This window comes from Rattus norvegicus, chromosome 19, assembly GCF_021556685.1.
Source record: "Rattus norvegicus strain SHRSP/BbbUtx chromosome 19, alternate assembly SHRSP_T2T, whole genome shotgun sequence".
In the NCBI taxonomy this organism is placed as follows: Eukaryota; Metazoa; Chordata; class Mammalia; order Rodentia; family Muridae; genus Rattus; species Rattus norvegicus.
Genome location: NC_141552.1, coordinates 38,572,323 through 38,590,822, shown reverse-complemented (window position 1 = coordinate 38,590,822; position 18,500 = coordinate 38,572,323). Strand labels below are relative to the sequence as shown.

Below are 18,500 nucleotides of genomic sequence, written 5' to 3'. Positions count from 1 at the left end.
CCTTAGGGTCTAGTGCCCTCGGAAACGCAGGGTGTTATCGAGGCCACTGGATTTAAGTTTCTATTTTATAGATATGCAGGTCACCGCCGCCCAAAAATACAGCCCTCTGATCTCCCTATGCCCTTCCCCTTCTCTCGAAAACGGTAGGCGGGTTGAGGCGCCCGCGGATGTCCCTCGCGAGGACGATCCTGTGGCTAAGCCGCCCTCTCCGTCCGGCCCGCAGCCTCTGTAGAGCTCAGTTCATGGAACGGAAGGCCCAGGAGCCTCCCTCACCACCAACGATGGAGAACGGCACACGGTCCTGTGAAGAGCGCCCACCCGCGGCCCCGGTCGCGACTGTCACCGAGGGCGCCGCCAGAATCTCCTTCCCCAGTGCCAACGAGGTTTTCTACAACCCGGTGCAGGAGTTCAACCGGGACCTAACGTGAGCAAGGGTCGCGGGTCAACTAGGCCAAGGGGAGTGGGTCAATTAGGTAGAGGATAGTACGAGACTATTAGTCCGGGACCGGGCACTCGAAAGAAGAGAAAAGTTGGTAGGGAGGAGTCAGCGTTAATCAAAGGCCTGCATCTTGAAAGATGAACCACGCATCAGATTTTTATAGTAAGGGTCAGGACTATGCATTCCTTTTAGGGTCCTCTGGTGTTCAAGGAGGTGACTCCCCTTTTCTCTTTACAATGTGGTCTTGGACTTTGACTTCCCAGAGTTGATTACTGTAATTGTAGTCACACAGACTTGTTAGTCTTCTACAAGTCAAATTTCACATCAGTTTACATACTTTGAATTGAGGGGCTGAGGGGGAACTTTGCAAAGGTCACCTTCAGGTTTTCTGGGTTTAACTAAAGAGAGAGCAGTTAGCATCTTAATCTTTGAGGTGGGATTTCTCTTTATTAGAACTTGGGGCAGTAGGGAAGGGACTAGGGAACGACAATAACCTTTCCACTGCCAAAGAGAGGACTGAAGACCTAGGCCACAGCTAAGGAGCTGGCATAAGAGAGTTTACAAGCTGACCATCCCCCTACCATCCCCTCCTCCAGGTGTGCTGTGATCACAGAATTTGCTCGAATTCATCTTGGGGCCAAGGGAATCCAGAGTGAGTGGAGGTTCAGGCCTAGGGGCACATATAAAATTCACTCCCCCCTTTACCCATGCCTCATTAGGCTCCTGAATACTCTAGGCGCTTTGCTCCTTCTGCCTTTCTCCTGGGGGTTCAGGAAAGACTTCCCTGCATGAATCACCAGGATTTTGACCATTTTGAAAGTTATGGTGAAGTTTCTTAAAAGGAGCATTGATAGTCTCTGGTTTTTGCCTGGGTGAGTACAGTCAAGGTCCCAGGAGAGAAGGACTTGCAGAAAATAGCTGTGGACTTGTCTGATCAAGAGGAGGAAACAGCTGGACAGAATGAAAACCTGGCCCCAGGAGACCAGCCTCGGACAGCTGCAGTGGGTGAGATCTGTCAGGTAGGGGCCTCAGAAAGAGGTGGCCACTTGTGGGTCTGGGTGAGAGGAAGAAGCTGGGGGGCTCTAGAAGGTGTTTGTGGGAGATCCACAAAAGCCCAGAAAAATATAGAGACCTGGACATCAGTCAAAGCACATGCCACAAAACTCTTAAGGACCAGAGTTTGATCCCCAGAATCCATGGTGGAAGGAGAGAACTGACTCAACTGTAAATGAGTCATTTACAATTTTAAGCATAAAGAACTAAGGCACGTCTTTGCTTACTTCCCAAAGGAAGGTCTACGAGTGCTGGAAGGCCTGGCAGCTTCCGGTCTGCGCTCTATCCGATTTGCCCTAGAGGTTCCTGGCCTCCAGTCTGTGGTTGCCAATGATGCCTCTGCCCGGGCCGTAGAGCTTATGCACAGAAATGTGGAGCTCAATGGTGTGGCACATCTTGTACAGCCCAACCAGGCAGATGCCCGGTAGGTTCATTGGCCATTGTCACTGGTGGGGTGGTACTGGAGATGGAACACAGGCCTTTGTGCATGCTAAGCAATGGCCAAGCCACATCTCTAGCTCCAAGTAGGTTTTAGGCAGGCCTGCCTAGGGACTTCAATGGACAACTTGGAGTGAGGCTCCCTGGGGACTAATCCTAGCCCTGTTTAGTCTCCAAGTATGACCTTAGGTTAGGCCATTGAACTCTTAATTTCCTTGTTTGTGAAAGAATAGTGATTTTATAGGGGTTATACAGTTCTGTTTTTCTAATTTTTATTTTGTCTAATTTTATTTATCTGCTCGAGAGACCATCAGTAGGTCTTCAGGCTTGTGTTGAAGGCACTTTCATCCACCAAGCCATCTGGATAATCTTTTGAGAGCATCGTGTAGCCGAGAATAGTCTAGAACTTTGTGACTGAAGGTGACCCCGAATTTTTTTTTTTTTCTTTTTTCTTTTTCGGATCTGGGGACTGAACCCAGGGCCTTGCGGTTGCTAGGCAAGCGCTCTACCACTGAGCTAAATCCCAAACCCCCTAAATTTTTGTTTAACATTTAAAAATAGATTTTTAGGGATCTGGAGAGATGGCTCAGCAGTTAAGAGCACTGACTGCTCAGTTCTGAGTTCAATTCCCAGCAATCACTTGGTGGCTCACTGTCATAGGATCCAATGCCCTCTTCTAGTGTGTCTGAAGACAGCTATAGCGTACTCATATACGTAAAATAAATCTTTAAGAAAAATAGATTTTTATGTGTATGAGCGTTTAGCCTACACATGTGTGCTGGTGCCCTTCCAGGCCAGAAGAAGGTGTCAGACACCCTGAAAAGGGCATTACAGTTAGTTGCGAGTCATGTGGGTGAAATGTGGACCCCATGAACTCAGACCCCTTACAAGAGCAGCTCGTGCTCTTAGCTGGTGAGCCAATTAAATTATGTCATACTCCCGTGCATGCATGCGTGCGTGCGTGTATTGAGAGGACAATTTATAGGAGTCACTTCTGTCCTTTCACATGTGGGTCCAGGGATTAAATATGTAGCCCTGGTTGGCCTGAAACTCTCTGTGATTTGCCTCCCAAGTGCTGGGTTATTAGCACACCTGGTTGTGACCACGAACATTTCTGACACTTAAGTCTTTACCTGACATGTGTTACCATGCCTGGTTTATTCAGTACTAGAGATCAGATGGAGCCTAGAGGTAGGCCCTCTGCCAACTGAACCTGCATCCCCAGCACACACAGCCTGCCTTTTTGTAAGATGCAGTCTCATGCACTTCATGCTGGCCTTTCCTTAACTCTATGGATGTGACCTTGAACTACTGATCCCAGCCTCCACCTTTGTGCTGGGACTTTAGGCTTAATTACAGGATTCCCAGTTTTTGTTTGTTTTTCTGGTTTTTTTGAGACAGGTTTGCTCTGTCTGCTATCGCTCTCCTGGGACTAGATTGTAGATAGGCTGGCCTCGAATTCACACAAAACCACTTGCCTCTAGTGCTGAGAGTAAAGGCGTGTGCCACCACTGCCCAGCGTCAGTTTTTTCAATTTTTATTTTATTTTATTTTTTGTTTTTATTTTTTTTTTAAGATTTATTCATTTATTATATATAAGCACACTGTAGCTGTCTTCAGATACACCAGAAGAGGGCATTGGATCTCTTTACAGATGGTTGTGAGCCACCATGTGGTTGCTGGGAATTGAACTCAGGACCTCTGGAAGAGTAGTCAGGTGCTCTCAATTTTTATTTTTTTTGAGACAGGGTCTTACCTTGTGGCCCTTGATGGTCTGGAAGTCCTAGAGATCCAATCGCCTCTGCCTTCCCAGTGCTGGGATTAAAGGTGTGAGTTACCACACAGGCCCGTAGCAGCCTTCTTAAGTAACAGAAGTGGATAGCCCAAACTTTATACAGCAGTGCTGTTTAATGATGAGGAATGTATCGATCTATACGGACTTTGTTTTGACACATGGTCTGACCAATTTGAACTCATGGTTTCCTTCAATCTTCGACGTAGTTTGAGATTATAATTTTACACTACCGGGCTCCAGAAAGTCACTTTCTTTTCTAACATCGTAGCCTTGTAGTTCACACTGCTCACAGGTGGCCTCTCTGGGACCTGCTCCCACTCTGTTACTCCACCTCCTTTGCCAAGTGCCTGCCCTTTGTCTTATTTTTAAATTTCCAATATTTATATTATGGGTGGGACTATTTTGCCCGTATGTGTGAACAACACATGAGTCTGAGGAGGTCAGAGGGGCCCGATGCACCAACGCACAGACATATATGCAGGTCAAGCACCTGCACACATAAATAAGTCACTTTTTAAATGTCAGCAGATGAGAGAAGCTGACTGCTGTTGGTCGGCCTGGCCTCCCCTGGAGTACACGGATGCATGTGTCACTGAACCTGGTTCTAGTCAGTAGGCCTTCTGTTGCTGTCTCTGTGGGGGTGGGGGTCGTGTGTGTTACTGCAGGCAGAGGAGCAACTGGTGAGAATTGTTTCCCTCCCACTGTGGGACCTGGAGAGCAAACTTACTTTGTCCAATCTAGTGATAGGTCCCTTTATCCACTGAGCCATCCCATCAACCCTGTTTGAAATTTTTGATTATGCATCTTACCTGTGTGTTCATGTGTGTGCGCAAACCTGCACAAGAGGGGAAGGGAGGCAGCACACAACACAAACACATGAAGAGGTCAGAAGAGGATGTCCTAGGTAGTAGTGCTGAGTCATCTCAACGTGGGTGCTGAGTCATCTCAGCATGGGTGCTGAGTCATCTCAGCATGGGTGCTGAGTACATATTTGGGTCTTTTGTGAGAGAAGCATTTTCTCTTAACCACTAAGCCCCTGCTGCTTGGCTTCTTTATGGCTACGAGGGCTGAGGGAATGGTCCTATTATTTTGGCTGTTGTTTGTCAGGGTTATAGGTGGGGTGACTGAGTCCTTTGTAAAACACTTGCCTAGCATGCATGAGACTCAGGGTTCCATCCGTGTGACTAAACTATAAAATAAAATGCCAAATGGCTTAGCTAGCTTCAAGTTCAAGGGCAAAAACGACTGTGTCATAGGGAATGAAGCAGGGGTTTAGTTTAAGAGGCTGAGAACTTGGACCCCTCACATCTAGGATGCTGATGTACCAACACCAAAAGGCATCTGAGCGTTTTGATGTCATTGACCTGGACCCTTATGGCAGCCCTGCCCCCTTCCTGGATGCAGCTGTGCAGGCTGTGAGTGATGGAGGTGAGGCTGGCCCTTAGCATCGGGAACACCCAATCAGGTGTTGGGGCGGGGTGTTTGGAGGGTCATCACTGCCCAGCCCTTCCCCACAGGACTTCTGTGTGTTACCTGCACGGACATGGCGGTATTGGCAGGCAACAGCGGAGAGACGTGCTACAGCAAGTATGGGGCCATGGCCCTCAAGAGCCGAGCGTGCCATGAAATGGTGAGACTCCCCCCAAGCTGGCCTGGGGGTGGGGAATAGGCTGTGAGCGTTCCTATCCTGGCCTTTGAGCAGACCTTGTTTTCTTTTTCCTTTTTTTTTTTAAAGGTTTATTTATTTTATGTGCACACTGTAGCTGTCTTCATGCACACCAGAAGAGGGCGTCAGATCTCATTACGGATGGTTGTGAGCCACCATGTGGTTGCTGGGAATTGAACTCTGGTCCTCTGGAAGAGCAGTCAGTGCTCTTAACCACTGAGCCATCTCTCCAGCCCCCTTTTTCTTTTTTTAAATGTTTATGTTTTCAGACACACCAGAAGAGGGCATCAGATCCCATTACAGATGGTTGTGACTGTGGTTGCTGGGATTTGAACTCAGGACCTTTAGAAGAGTAGTCAGTGCTCTTAACCACTGAGCCATCTCTCCAGCCCCGAGCATACCTTTCTGTACTGATGGCCTGCTCAGTGCCCTCAGATGGCCAGAAATGGCCCATTCCAAGCTGTGATGTGACTGGCAAACTGATCTTTGACATCCTTGTTCAGTGGGCGGTAATTTTTTTTCTAGCATTCTATATAGTGTATCCTAATTTTAAAAAGTAGTTTTGCTTGGTATGGTGGTGCATGCCAGCATTTGGGAGGCAGAGTCAGGTGGATCTCTTATTCCAGGACAGCCAAAGGTACATAGTGAAACCCTGTCTCCAAAAAAAAGCTTTAATATGTATGTATATGTATGTGTGCGTGCTTTTTTAGGGAAGCACGTGTGCCGTAGTAAGGTTAGGACAGCTTCCTGGGGTTCATTCTTTTCTCCCACCATCTGGATCCAGGATCGGTCTTACTGGTGGGTGCCTTTACCCACTGAGCCATCTTGCTACCCCAAAATGAGGATATAGAGTATTCCAAGCAGGAATCTGCTGTGTGACCTCTCATGCACTGAATTACAAAGCACTCAGAAGAAAACTAGGTTTTCATATTACACCTGGGAATGGATATTGTGCATGCAAGGTGCTTTACCACCGAGCAACATCCCCAGTACAAGAAGCCCTGGTGTTGAAGGTTTGAGACAGGCCTTCTTGTAGTCTTGGCCGGCCTCGAACTTGCTATGTACCTCAAGTTCAACTTTAACTCTGGCCCTTCCCACCTCTACCTCCCAAATGTTGGGACAAAAAAAGAAATCCTAAAGGACTGTTTGTCCAGGTCTGAGCACTGATCCCAGCTTAGCCTGTGACTCTGACAGCACCTTTCTGGGTCTTGGTTTTGTATCTGTGAGAGGTGTGGTCATGGCACCTACTCTGTGCTTGGGAAGGTTGCTATGGGAAGGTAAGCAGGAAGGAATGGTCAAAGAAAGGTAGATCCTGTCCTTGTACTTCAGGTCCCGTCATCTTTCGAGCCTGGGCAGTGCTTTTTTATGCCAGAGGCACACTGAGCTTGTGAGGTAGGTTTAAATCGCCTGTGCAGGCTGTGGTCATTTAGTGCCTGCTACCAGCCACAGGGATGACTGACATGGTTCTGCGAATGGAGAAGCTGAGGGGCAGAAAATCTGGCTTGGAGGGCAGTTCTAAGCCCAAGATGCATTTCCAAGTTTGTTCTTCCTGGCGCTAATGCCCATCCCTGCCGCCAGGCCCTGAGAATCGTGCTGCACAGCCTGGACCTGCATGCCAACTGCTACCAGCGGTACATCGTGCCACTGCTCAGTATCAGTGCTGACTTCTACGTCCGGGTCTTTGTCCGCGTCTTCACAGGCCAGGCCAAGGTGAAGTCCTCAGCCAGGTAAGCCCGCAGGAAGGGAACCTGATGAGGTGATGGAGGAGGGGGACCTTGGTGTCTGAAAAGGGACTGAGTCAGTCTAGGGAATGGTTGGGTTGTAGTGATCACATCAGGAACTCATGGCCTTTCCTGGGCTCCTACAGCAAGCAGGCCCTGGTGTTCCAGTGTGTGGGTTGTGGAGCCTTTTACCTGCAACGCCTTGGCAAAGCATCTGGAGACCCTGGTGGCAGGTGAGCAAGGGAATTTTGGGTTATAATGAGGGATGTCCTTGGCCCCATCCCTCCAACTGCCTCTCCTTGCAGGGTCAAGTTCTCTGCAGCCTGTGGTCCTCCAGTGTCCCCTGAGTGTGAGCACTGTGGACAGAGACACCAGGTGGGCCCAGGTCAGGGGCAGTGGGCCAGGGTCCTGGAGCTTACACATTCATGCCTTTGCTCAGCTGTACCCCTGGTGTCCCCAGCTGGGGGGCCCCATGTGGGCAGAGCCCATCCACGACCTGGACTTCGTGGGCCAAGTTCTTGAGGCAGTGACCACTAATCCTGGCCGCTTCCACACTTCCACAAGGATCCAAGGTGTCCTTAGTGTGGTTACTGAGGTATGAGCTGGACCTACACAGGGAGAGGGACCCCGTGTACCCGCCTTTGTGCCAGCACTCCATGCCACTCCATCCTTACCTCTCAGGAACTTCCGGATGTCCCTCTCTACTACACACTGGACCAACTGAGCAGCACTGTCCACTGCAACACACCCCGCCTGCTGCAGCTTCGGTGAGAGCCCCTGGGGGCAGCTTGGGCTGTCAGCCCGCTGTGTGCGTAGGGCAGAGCGGAGAGGTCATGGTCCCACCAGCAGGTGCTTTGTGTTTTAATTTTTTCTGCACGTGTTTTGCCTGCACATGTGTAAGTACTGTCTGCATGCAGTACCTGAAGAGGCCAGAAGGTGTCAGATTCCCCAGAACTGGAGTTAACAGGATTGTAAACTGCGGTGTAGATGCTGGGTTCCAAAACCCAGAGTCCTCTGCAAGAGCAGCAAGTGGTCTTAACCACCGAGTTATCTCTCCAGCCTCCAGAAGGTGGTTTTGATGTCACAGTCTGCAACGTGAGTTGCTGTGAAGAAAACAATTATGCCATTCCACAGGACCTGGCTTGTGCCCACCTGGGTCAGCCTATGCTTTGGGGTCTAGCCTCCTTTTTGGGGTCTCTGTGCACCCAGGTCAGCTCTCCTTCATGCTGGTTTCCGAGTCTCTCTCTCTCATGCCTGTAAGAACGCAGTGAAGACAGATGCTTCCCCTGAAGCACTCTGGGACATCATGCGTTGTTGGGTGAGAGCAGGCGACCCCTTGGTTCAAGGCAGGAGGGCCAGGAAAGGGTGGCAGCTCGGGTGCTCCTTGACCTTAACATCTCCTGACCTCTGTGCCCAGGAGAAGGAGTGTCCAGTGAAACGGGAGCGGCTATCTGAAAGCAGTCCAGCATTCCGAATTCTTGCTGTGGAGCCCAGGTATGAACAGATATGCAAGGGAACAGGCTACCTCAGAAGTGTAGCAGGAACGTGTGCACTGATGTCAGACGCTGTTATTGGGAAATCCGGAACCTCTTCCACCTTGATTCACCCTGTGCCCTTCCCCACCCTTTTGCACCATCTGTGGTTTAGCCATACATCCATATGAGTATCTGGGTCAGATTAGAGTACAGAACCCTCCATGGCTGGCTCACTCTTCAGTAGCAGCCTGAGCTCAGTACACAGGCTGTTCCACCTTGCCCCTTTGCCTGGGCCCTTCTCTGTCACCTCAGAGAAGCCTTCTGGACTGGACCACTCTGTCAAGCATTGCAACCCAACTATGTCTTTTACCAAAACAATTATTGAGCGGCATGTTCTAACAGCATGGTTTTATTATTTTATTTCTTTATAGTTCTGGGGCTAGAACTTAAAACCTCACAAGCTGGGCAAGCTTCCTACCTGAGCCACACCCTAGTCACACCCCTAGCCCTAGTGATTTGTCTGCTTGCTTGTCTGTCTCAGGCTGCAAGAGCAGCGCCACTGGAGCAGCTCCAGGCCGCTGTGTCGGGAACTTAGGTGTTAGTGCACAAAGGGAAGAGCTCTGGGCCTGGCAGACCTGTGGTGCTGCCTCAGGGTGGGCAGGTTCTAGGGCTCTCTATGTTCAGCCTGCATGGCCGCTGCCTCCAGCCTCCACCCATTTGTCCAGGCTGAAGGCCAACTTCAACATCCGGGAAGATGCCAACCCCAGCTCCCGCCAGCGAGGACTTAAGCGCTTCCAGGCCAATCCAGAAGCCAACTGGGGTCCCCGGCCCCGTGCCCGGCCAGGGTGAGTGGTAATGTTGTAGAAGTGAGGGTTTTCTAGGGCTGGGCAAAGAAAGGTGGGGTATCAGCCCCCCTCTGCACAGGGGCAAGGCAGCGAGTGAAGGTCTGGCAGAGAGGCGGAGGCTGCTGCAGAATAAGCGGAAGGAGCCAGCTGAGGACCCAGCCCAGCGCGCCGCTCGCCTCAAGACATTCCCCTGCAAACGATTCAAAGAGGTGATTCTCGCCTTCCACCCTCCCTGCCACAGGGCACTGCTGGGGCCAGGGACTGAGGAAAGAAACCCAGCCCTGTGCTCACAGCCTAGAGTTTCACACCCCTGTTCTCTCACCAGGGTACCTGTCAACTAGGAGACCAGTGCTGCTATTCACACAGCCCTGCAGCTCCTGTGGCCTCTGGTGATATCCCCATCACAGACTGTCCAGAGACTACCACCAAGCTCTCCCCTGAACCAGAGGCTGCTCATGGGAGCATTCCTGGGCCAGGTGTAGACTGAGACAATAAAGAGCTATAACCTGCTGGTTGTCATTTGAGTGGGGGTTGTCTGCCTGTCTTTATGTCTGTCTGACCTGGAAACCGATCTGGCAGCTCAGGAGAGCAGTTCGTCAGGTGGCCACAGGGCGGCAGCTGCAAACAGGCTACCTCCCCTCTTCCAACTCTCCAGGCATTTCCCCTGCCTCCCCAGCACCCGCAAGTCCCCTGCAGTCTCCATCCTACCGCCTGATTTCTTGGGCTCAGCTGTCTGCAGTTGGTGTGGTGGCGGAAGCCACACCGGAACCAGGCATTCTGTGCATCCGCTCCAGACCAGGTGCTTCCTGTCCTGCCTGCTCCACAGTAGGAGTACGCTCGCTGAGAATACAGGCAGGCGGCCGCTGGGACACCCAGTGAGGAGATGCTCCCCCCCTCCCAGAGTATAGGATTAATAACGTTAAGGGGAGAGTCCTGGGGCAGACTCCTGGCACATGCACCCTTCACCCCCAGCCAGAAAGGGAAGCCCGCTGTAGCAAGCTCTGCCTAAGGAGTCAGTAGGGTGGGTAACTGGGGCTTCAGCTTCAGCACTTTGCTGAGTCTGCATGGCCACCGAGCCACTCTGGGTGTGCCAACAATTAGTCAGATACAGGGAACAGTCCTCCCGTAGTGCTTGGGGTTTAGCTCCTCTTGGAAGCGCCGCCCCCTCCACCCTTTGGAGCAGAGTCTCTACATAGCCCTGACCAGTAGAACTCACTATAGACCAGGTTAGCCTTGAACTGGAGATCCACCTGCCTCAACTGCTGGCTGGGATCAAAGGCCTCTACCAACATGCCTGGCCCCTTTGGGAGCTTTCAGCCGGGGTTCCAGCATTTCTGCAACATTTAAGGGTTTGGGTTGTTTTGTTTTGTTTTGTTTTGTATGACTTTTCCCTGCATGCACTTGTACCATGTGCTTGTCTGGTGCCCTCAGAGTTAGTACTGGGGCTAGTTTTGTGAGCCACGTGTGGATACTTGTAACAAAACCCGAGTCCTTTGTAAGGGCAAGTGCTCTTAACCACTGAGCCACCTCTCCAGTCCCTAGGTTTCCAGAATTCAGAAGCTCACTCCAGAATACCTGCCAGTGAGGGATACCACCTCTTGGGGAGCTTTGGAGCAGCTTCTGGGAAACTTAGAGGGCTCTGACACGCATTTCAGCCTCCTGGGCCTGGAAAGAAGTGCTGCAGGTTCAGAGCACCTGCACCAAGGTGTCAGGACACAAGGCCACATTACCAGAATTGTCTCCTTCCGGAGCCCTATTCCTGGGTGTGTGTGTGTGTGTGTGTGTGTGTGTGTGTGTGTGTGTGTGTGTAGGGGAGGGGTACAGCCCACAGGGGGATCTGTAAAAAGAGGAACTAGGCTGAGGCCCATGGGTCATGCGGCCTCAGAGGACCGGAAAGGGGCCCCTTCCACCCCATCAGCATGGGGGTGGGGTTCAAAGCCAGACCAACCTCAGAGGACACCAGAGGCTGCCTTGTCTCCTTCCCCCTTTGCATGCCTTTTGGCGCTGGGCTCTTGAGGGCTGGGGTCTTCCAGTGCCTGGGGGAGCAGCAAGGGTGACTGGCCGAGGTGGACCAGGAGGTGCGCGCTCCGTGATCCCTGCCCGCTGGTTTCCTCCCGGGTCAGCACCGCTTCTTATCAGCTGCGGCCAGGCAGCCAGACCCTTATCTGCACAGGCCCAGCATCCTCTGTCCTCTGCGCCAGGGGGTAAGAGGGAGGAAGCCAAGCTGTCGGGGGCGGGGAAAGGGCGGGTCGGTCCAGGAGCAGCTCACTTTCTCTTGGAGGTATCCACCACGACGCCTGACGCCTCCGAGGCTACTCAGGCCTCCTGAGCCCGGGAGGTGGCGCAGCCCAGCTCTGAGGCCCAACGGGACCACCTGGGGCACACTGGCCGAATTGGACAGTGGAAACTGCCTCCTGACCTGGATTGACACACCTGACCACACAGCCAGTACCTCCAAGCTGTGGGAACTGCTACAGGGTAAGAAGGACGCTTTGAACGTTAGGGAGTGTCTGTGCCTGTATTCAGTGTTTGTTAGTACGTTTATTCATTTATTAGAGCTGGGACCCACTAAGAGAGGGCAGAGGAGCTTCTCCGGTTAAGGTAAATAGGGCAGAGACTGAGAGAATACTCTAGGCCCTAGAGCCCAGTAAATGTGTTAATAAGTGGGGTGCTGATGGGGTTGCCAGTAAGAGGAACATTCAGCAAGGGTAGAGGCCCCTGAAACAGCCACGGAGAGTTGGCATAGGGTGAATCTTGGGGCCTCAGGGGGTCTTAGATTAGTCAGGGGACCCTGATCTTATTTCCAGTTGCAGGTAGGAGAGATTCTGAAAGATGGGAACTAGCTCAGAGACTGGGAAAGATCCCCATTAAAAACAACTCACAGGGTCAGCGTTGCCTAGCACCTGGTAGACACCCCGTACCCCCTCATGTGGAGGAGGCCTTCCTTTCATGTCCTAGCACTTTCTAGGTCCACTTTTCTACCTTTGATTATTGAACCCCCGATCCCCTTCTCTCTACAAGGTACTCTTCTGTTGAAAAGCTCAGGTTAAACAGGTGGGGGGAAAAGATGACCTTTGGCCTTCCTTCCACAGGTTAGCATTCTATCCTTGGAGTCCATGTGCCCACCCCAGGCCCAGGCAGAGGTGGGTTCCGCCATGACTGAGAAGACAGAGATGGTGTGCACCTCCAGCCCAGCACCTGCTCCTCCCTCTAAGCCAGCTTCACCTGGACCCCTTCCTGCAGAGGAGGTGGACCACAGAAACACGTGCAACCCCTGGTTGCCTCCAGGTGTGCCAGTGATAAACCTGGGCCACACCAGGCCCACAGGGGCAGCCATGCCCACCACAGAGCTCAGTGCCTTTCGGCCTTCCTTGCTGCAGCTGGCTGCCTTGGGTACAGCTCCACCCACCTTGGCCCTGCACTACCACCCTCACCCCTTCCTCAACAGGTCAGTGGACTGCTAGGACTATGGGCAGTACTTAGGTTTGGGGGTCAAGGGTCTTTGCCTACAAGGTGCTCATGACCCACAACCCCTTACAGTGTCTACATTGGGCCAGCAGGACCCTTCAGCATCTTCCCTAACAGCCGACTGAAGCGCAGACCAAGCCATGGAGAGCTGGACTTGGTTGACGGTGAGTGTATGTCTGTGTGTGTACTTGTGGGGTGCCTGCAGCTCATGTCTGATTGGCCTGTACTCTGCCACAGGGAGAGGTATTTTTCAAGGTGCACACACATACCCCCAACACAAGTGATAGTTCATGAGCCTAGTTCACCACAGTACTGAGCCTAGCTTGGGGGTTTACCCTTGTAATCCAGACTGAGGCCGGAGAACCAGTTCAGAGGCCAGCCTGGGCTATACGAGTCCCTGACAAGTCAGGCATTACAGCCAGAGACATGGCCACCATAGGATATGCAGCCACAAGATGATAGACACTCCCAACCCCTGAAAACAGTCATGAGAGACAACCTTGGATTAGGATCACACAGAGTTTAGAGACCACAGTCAACCTCAGAACCCCAGCCACACACACACAACAGCCACAACCACATGGCATGATCCCACACAACCACAGCCATCAGATAGGCCACCAGTTACCCACAGGCCCACAGCAGGCAAGAACAGGACCATTGAGAACCCAGGAATACACTTGCTCAGAATGAAGACTTCTTAAGGGATCGTGTCATTGTCATCAAGGCATAATCAGGCTCAGCAATCCTGATGTCTACACAGCCCACAGTCTAGGCTCAAATCCCAATGGGCGCTGGTAGTGTTCAGTGAGGACAGCAATGAGCGCCCTCTGTTCTCTATGCTGACGCTATCCCTTGGGTCCTCAGGGCACCAACCCCAGAAGGTGGCTCGGCGAGTGTTCACCAACAGCCGCGAGCGCTGGCGGCAGCAGCACGTTAACGGCGCCTTCGCGGAGCTCAGGAAGCTGCTGCCCACCCACCCGCCCGACCGGAAGCTGAGCAAGAACGAGGTGCTGCGCCTGGCCATGAAGTACATCGGCTTCCTGGTGCGGCTGCTGCGAGACCAAGCGGCTGTGTTGGCCTCCGGCCCCAGCGCGCCCGGGTCCCGCAAGCCACCTGCGCACCGGGGCGTGGAGGGCAACGCACGCTGCGGGGCCGGACACAGAGTAGAGGCTGCCCGCTCGCAGCCCGTGCTTCCAGGGGACTGCGATGGCGACCCAAATGGGTCAGTGCGACCCATCAAGATGGAGCAGACGGCCCTGAGTCCTGAGGTGCGGTGACCCAAGGCAGCGGCGCCTCAGCTGCTGCTCAGTGAACTCCTTGTAAAAGGGTCTCAGATCGCCCAGATGAGGAAACTTTCTGTAGCTTTGGGAGGGTGACTGGGCGATGCCAGGGGCCCCCCAGACTTTTAAGAAAAATTTCCCACAGCCTACTTGCAGTGGCTTTGCCAGTGTCCTCTTGCCAGGGCCGAGACCAGAGAATCAACAAGGCCAAGTAGCCATGGGATCCCAGAAGTCCTGAGGGAGGTAGGGAAGGGTCTGGAAGCCTTCGCACTCCTCACCCGCGCCCCCTGCTGGAGGCGAGAAGACCCTACCAAGTGTGTGCAGGACCTACCCCGTGAAGCCCAACTGGTTGTGCTTGATCCATGATCCTGTTAACCGCGGCAAGAAAGACGCAGACACTCTTGCATTTGTTTTTCTTTATTTCTTTATTTCACATACACATTAGCCATTCAATGGAGAAGCCGAAGAGTCAGGCAAAGATGGTATAACAGAAGCGCAGTGACGGGGGTGGGGTGGGGCGGGGCGGGCGGAGAGGGGACAGACGGGCTGGCTGCCTACTTGCATTCCGCTAGGACACTGAAAACCCAGAAAACAAAACAGACAGTAAACTACCCTTGTTTCTTATGTATCTCAGTGCAGAGACGGGGGAGGGGGTTGGAGGGCAGAGAAGGGAGACCAGGCTGAAAGAGGAGCAGAGGGAAGGGACGCTAAGGGGAAGCACACCAAATCCATTAGTACTATATATATAGAGATACTCGTATATACTGCGTTTCTTAGCCTAAGAAGAAACTTGTTTGACGGGACGGGCGGCCTTTGCGGTCCGCGATGCTGGTGCTGGTGGGGCGCACGGATCTCCCAAGAGGGGCCAAAGCGGGGGCTGGCCCCAGCTGGCTTGCGCAGGGGGGGGGACGCCCCGAGGGTGGATGGGGTGAGGGGAGCAGAGGTGGGGCTAGGGTGCCCCTAGGGCTCTCGATTGGGGGACAAAGTTCTCATAACTTTATTGCTCCTTTATTTTTCTCTCGTGGGGGGGGTCCGTTCAGCACGGTCGGGGTGGGGAAACGGTGGGTCGTCTGAGCCACCCGGCCCCTCTGGGACCCAGAGCGCGGCGTCCGCTCCGCCAGCACGGGGGTGAGAACAAGGCACTAGGTCGGCCGGCCAGCGCGGGGGCGGGTGTGTAAGGCAGTCGACAGGGCTGGTTGCAGGGTAGGGTGGGGATGTGTGCCGGGCTGTGTGCGTGCGTGCGTGCGGGCGCGGGCCTGGGCAAATCGACCTGTCAGCATGGCTGGACCTGTCCTGGAGCATCGAACCTCCCGGAGGGAGGGGGAAGAGTGGTGTTACGCGGGAAGGGGTCGGGGAGGAAACTACCAACTTGCTGAGCGCGCTCCTGATTAATGCTGGTGAGGGTCAAGTTGGCGTCTGGCTCAAAGAAGGGCGCTCGGAGTGGGGAGGGAGGGAAAAGGGACGTTTGTTCGTTGGCATTGACCTCTGCTGGGGAGGGGGCCGGGGACCCCCGCCGCGCCCCAGTGCCCGGAGGGGGAGGGGGCGAGGAAGGGGGAGGGGGCGCCTGGGGAGACCCGCGGCCAGAGCAGCCCAGCCGCGGGGCGCACGCCGCTGTCCCGTTCCGTTAAACTCAACAAAGAAGGGATATGCGTGTTCCTAACAAGTGCAGAGTATTTAATTGATTCATAAACGTATGTATAATAGTTTGTGGGTTTTTTTTAAAAACGTACTTTATAATGTAATAAGCACCAGGGTTTTTATGTTTAATTATCTTAAAAATAATTTTCTCTCGTCCTTTTCCTTTTGATCTTGTGTTGGTTTTTTTAAATGTCGAGGTGTTTTTAAAATATAAACTGTGAACGTTTTCTTCAGCCCTCCCACCGAAACCGAACGACGAAACAAATGAAAACCCCAGATTATCCTCGTCAACGCAGGAAAACGGCAAAAACCCAACCAACCAAACCAACAAACAAACAAACAAAAAAAAAACCAGAAAACTATCAAAAAGTAAAAAAAAAAAAAAAAAAGGAAAAAGGAAAACACTCAGCTTTCATCCCCGCTAAGGGCAGAGCAGGCCCAGTTCTTTTAGCGTCCCCAGAGCCGCGAGGACATTACAACAAAAATAGAAATTTTTCTTAATCTCTTAACATACAAAGATAGGAAAAACTCTCTGATGCATTGCACTTGGTTCAATGAAAACAAAACAAAAAAAAAAAAAGGTTAATTTCCCCTATATTTTTTTTGTGGGTTGTTTCCTCTCCTAAACACGTCCCCACATCTGTCGCCCTCATCGTCCCTGCCTGCCCCTCACACCACCACTTGGGAAAGGAGCGCCACCCCCACCTCAGTCCTCCCGAGGGTACCTCGCCGGGCACCTTGGGCCCCGGCCCAGCTGGCCTGCAGCTTCTGACCTCGCCCCCGTAATCCCACAGCGCCCACTGCCCCACTGTCCTCGACGGACCGAAGAGGCGCACGCGGCCGGGCAGGGACCCTCTTTCGCTAGCTCTTAGCTCTGACCCTGTTTAGCCAACCGAACTGAAAAATCATTGCACTTTGACCGCGCGTCACGCCCGGCCCGCCCGGCCCCCCCACCCTGGGGCTCCCTCCCCTCGCACAGGGAGGCTTCCCCGTGGGATCTCCACCCCGGCCTGGCCCTCGACGCCGCAGGGGAGGGCTTCGCTCAACTTCCACACAGAGAGCCCGGACAGCCGCCTCGCAGCCCCGAGCTCCCTGCTAGCGGCCATTCGCCTGCTCAGGGCCGCAGCCTCACCAACTAGATTCTCAATAAATAAAGCCCACAACCCACCCCACGTGGTGCAATGTTGGACTGACTTTCGGAGGATCCTGACCTGTGCTTTGTGTTTTCATACCGGAGAGAGGCGCAAGGCCTTGAGAACGGGTCTGGGAGGGGAGATGCAGGGAAGGAGGACTAAGGCACAGAAAGACAAGCCAGAGGGGCCCAGTCACCCTGCAGGGGCGCTGGCGTGCTCGCGTTCCCCTCCCTCCCAGGGGGCTTCTCAAGACCCTCTGGACAAGCCTCCACCATCCCTTACGGGGGCAGGGGGCTGGGAGGAGAGCTGCTTCCTGTGGTGTGTTACGAAATTGTTCCCAAGTTGCTCAAACAGAGGAGAAGTTCCCAACTGCAACAGCGAAAGACCCAAACAATGACTGCCCCACCCCTAAATAAAGAGGAAAGACATTACAGCTAAAATCTAGGGAGAAGTGGCCACGGGGTGTGGTGGGAAGAGAAGGGGACCAGAAAGCTCCAGAACACTCTTTTAAAAGGATGACACCCCCCACCCTCCACAGGAACTCAAAGTCTCGAGAGCAGGACGCCTACCTAGCGCAGGTGGAGGCTGCCTTGTCCTCCTCGCTCAGCTCCGGGGCCCTTTCTGCTCCACTCTCAGCCGGCCCCTGGAGGGCTGTGTGCGGCAAGGGCAGGGGCAGGGCAGAGGGGCGGAGCGAGGGCACCTGCATGCAGGGCTGGGGTGCGGGGCGACTTGGGGCCGACTCCCTTCACCAGGGGCGTGGCAGAGGGCAGCAGCCCTTGCGGCCCGCGGGCGTGGAAGAGGGTGCCTGCGCCGGGCTGGGCGTCCAGTCCAGAGCATTCTGACTTTCCTGTGTGCTGTACAGAGGGGGTCCAGCCCGGGCGGTTCAAAATGGGGTGGCAGAACACCCTCCATTCTGGACTCAGGCTGAATTCAGCTAGCTCTAAGGAGCATCCCTTACCCACCCCGGGAACGCCCTCGCCTGATCCAGAGCTGCTGGGGCCAGAAGCCTGAGCAGAGGCTCCCAGGAAGGGCGAGAGGGAGAGGGAGGAGAAGTCCGGAGGGGAGCTCGAATGTCTACTATCTTTACGAGCTGTTCCTCTGGGCTCCTAGGGAAGCTTAGGTCCAGCGGAGGGTGGGGTCCCCAGGAACTGCCGGGGTGGCCGGCCAGCGAGCTGGCTGCTTCTTCCTGGGAAGGCCGGACTGGGTAGGAGGAAGGCAGTCTTGTTGCATCCTTTCTTTCTGTTTGTCCTCTGCTTAGCAGAGTCCGAATAGCATGCTTCTTTCTGCTTGGCTGCTGGTGTACAGCTCCGCTGAGACCCCTTCCGAGGGCTCCCAGAACTGGGCGGCTTTGGAACGCAGGGGTACCCGGGCTGGAGGAGGGAAGGGCTGAGTGGCTGACGACGTCTAAGTTTTGCTTTTCGGTGGGGCTGGGCTGGGGGATATTTCCGTGTCTCAAATTTTCTTCTCCCCCCTTTCTGAGGAACCTCTTTTTCTTTTTTTTAAAATTTTGTTGTTTCTTTGTTGATCTTAATCAGAGGAACCAGGA

At 53.4% G+C, this 18,500-nt stretch overlaps 3 protein-coding genes and 1 long non-coding RNA gene across 24 annotated transcripts in view; 2 read left to right on the top strand and 2 right to left on the bottom strand.

Moving 5' to 3' along the window:
* Trmt1 (tRNA methyltransferase 1) overlaps positions 1 to 9,956 on the top strand; it is a 13,402-nt gene extending 3,446 nt beyond the window's left edge. For 3 of the 4 annotated variants that reach the window (XM_087593985.1, XM_087593986.1, XM_087593984.1), the window contains 16 exons: positions 224 to 424; positions 1,036 to 1,091; positions 1,322 to 1,458; positions 1,729 to 1,916; positions 5,038 to 5,153; positions 5,243 to 5,355; positions 6,970 to 7,118; positions 7,259 to 7,345; positions 7,418 to 7,487; positions 7,573 to 7,707; positions 7,794 to 7,879; positions 8,322 to 8,430; positions 8,530 to 8,606; positions 9,313 to 9,432; positions 9,512 to 9,641; positions 9,758 to 9,956. In XM_087593985.1, coding sequence (XP_087450111.1) covers positions 243 to 424; positions 1,036 to 1,091; positions 1,322 to 1,458; positions 1,729 to 1,916; positions 5,038 to 5,153; positions 5,243 to 5,355; positions 6,970 to 7,118; positions 7,259 to 7,345; positions 7,418 to 7,487; positions 7,573 to 7,707; positions 7,794 to 7,879; positions 8,322 to 8,430; positions 8,530 to 8,606; positions 9,313 to 9,432; positions 9,512 to 9,641; positions 9,758 to 9,919 — 1,917 coding nt within the window. In that variant the 5' untranslated portion in view covers positions 224 to 242 and the 3' untranslated portion in view covers positions 9,920 to 9,956. 4 annotated transcript variants of the gene reach the window in all.
* Positions 8,966 to 11,456, bottom strand: LOC147999395 (uncharacterized). The gene is made up of 3 exons (XR_015644011.1): positions 11,381 to 11,456; positions 10,649 to 10,766; positions 8,966 to 10,272 (listed from the first exon to the last, which is right to left on the bottom strand). It is a non-coding gene; the product is annotated as an uncharacterized LOC147999395 (long non-coding RNA).
* Lyl1 (LYL1, basic helix-loop-helix family member) lies at positions 11,394 to 14,589 on the top strand. 2 transcript variants are annotated; one of them, XM_087594360.1, is made up of 5 exons: positions 11,394 to 11,636; positions 11,714 to 11,910; positions 12,525 to 12,880; positions 12,973 to 13,064; positions 13,768 to 14,589. In XM_087594360.1, the coding sequence occupies exons 3-5, from the start codon at positions 12,549 to 12,551 to the stop codon at positions 14,178 to 14,180; spliced, it is 837 nt and encodes a 278-aa protein (XP_087450486.1). In that variant the 5' UTR covers positions 11,394 to 11,636; positions 11,714 to 11,910; positions 12,525 to 12,548; the 3' UTR covers positions 14,181 to 14,589. The 2 variants fall into 2 exon arrangements, with proteins under 2 accessions (XP_087450486.1, NP_001007678.1); NM_001007677.1 differs by lacking the exon at positions 11,394 to 11,636 and having other exon boundaries at positions 11,717 to 11,910; positions 13,768 to 14,584.
* The window catches only part of Nfix (nuclear factor I X), a 96,981-nt gene continuing 93,065 nt past the window's right edge, over positions 14,585 to 18,500 (bottom strand). For 16 of the 17 annotated variants that reach the window (XM_087595229.1, XM_087595233.1, XM_087595222.1 and 13 more), the window contains one exon: positions 14,585 to 18,500. Coding sequence is in view for 8 of the 17 variants with exons in the window: in XM_087595222.1 (XP_087451348.1) it covers positions 18,486 to 18,500 (15 nt within the window). In the remaining 9 variants the exon portion in view is untranslated. The other variant, NM_030866.1, reaches the window with a different exon arrangement.

Bases quoted from the DNA above. Each gene is read 5' to 3' on its own strand.
- Lyl1 (XM_087594360.1), top strand. From the start codon at position 12,549: ATGTGCCCACCCCAGGCCCAGGCAGAGGTGGGTTCCGCCATGACTGAG. The intron at 12,881-12,972 runs GTCAGTGGACTG...AACCCCTTACAG, and splicing joins CCTCACCCCTTCCTCAACAG to TGTCTACATTGGGCCAGCAG. The intron at 13,065-13,767 runs GTGAGTGTATGT...TTGGGTCCTCAG, and splicing joins AGAGCTGGACTTGGTTGACG to GGCACCAACCCCAGAAGGTG.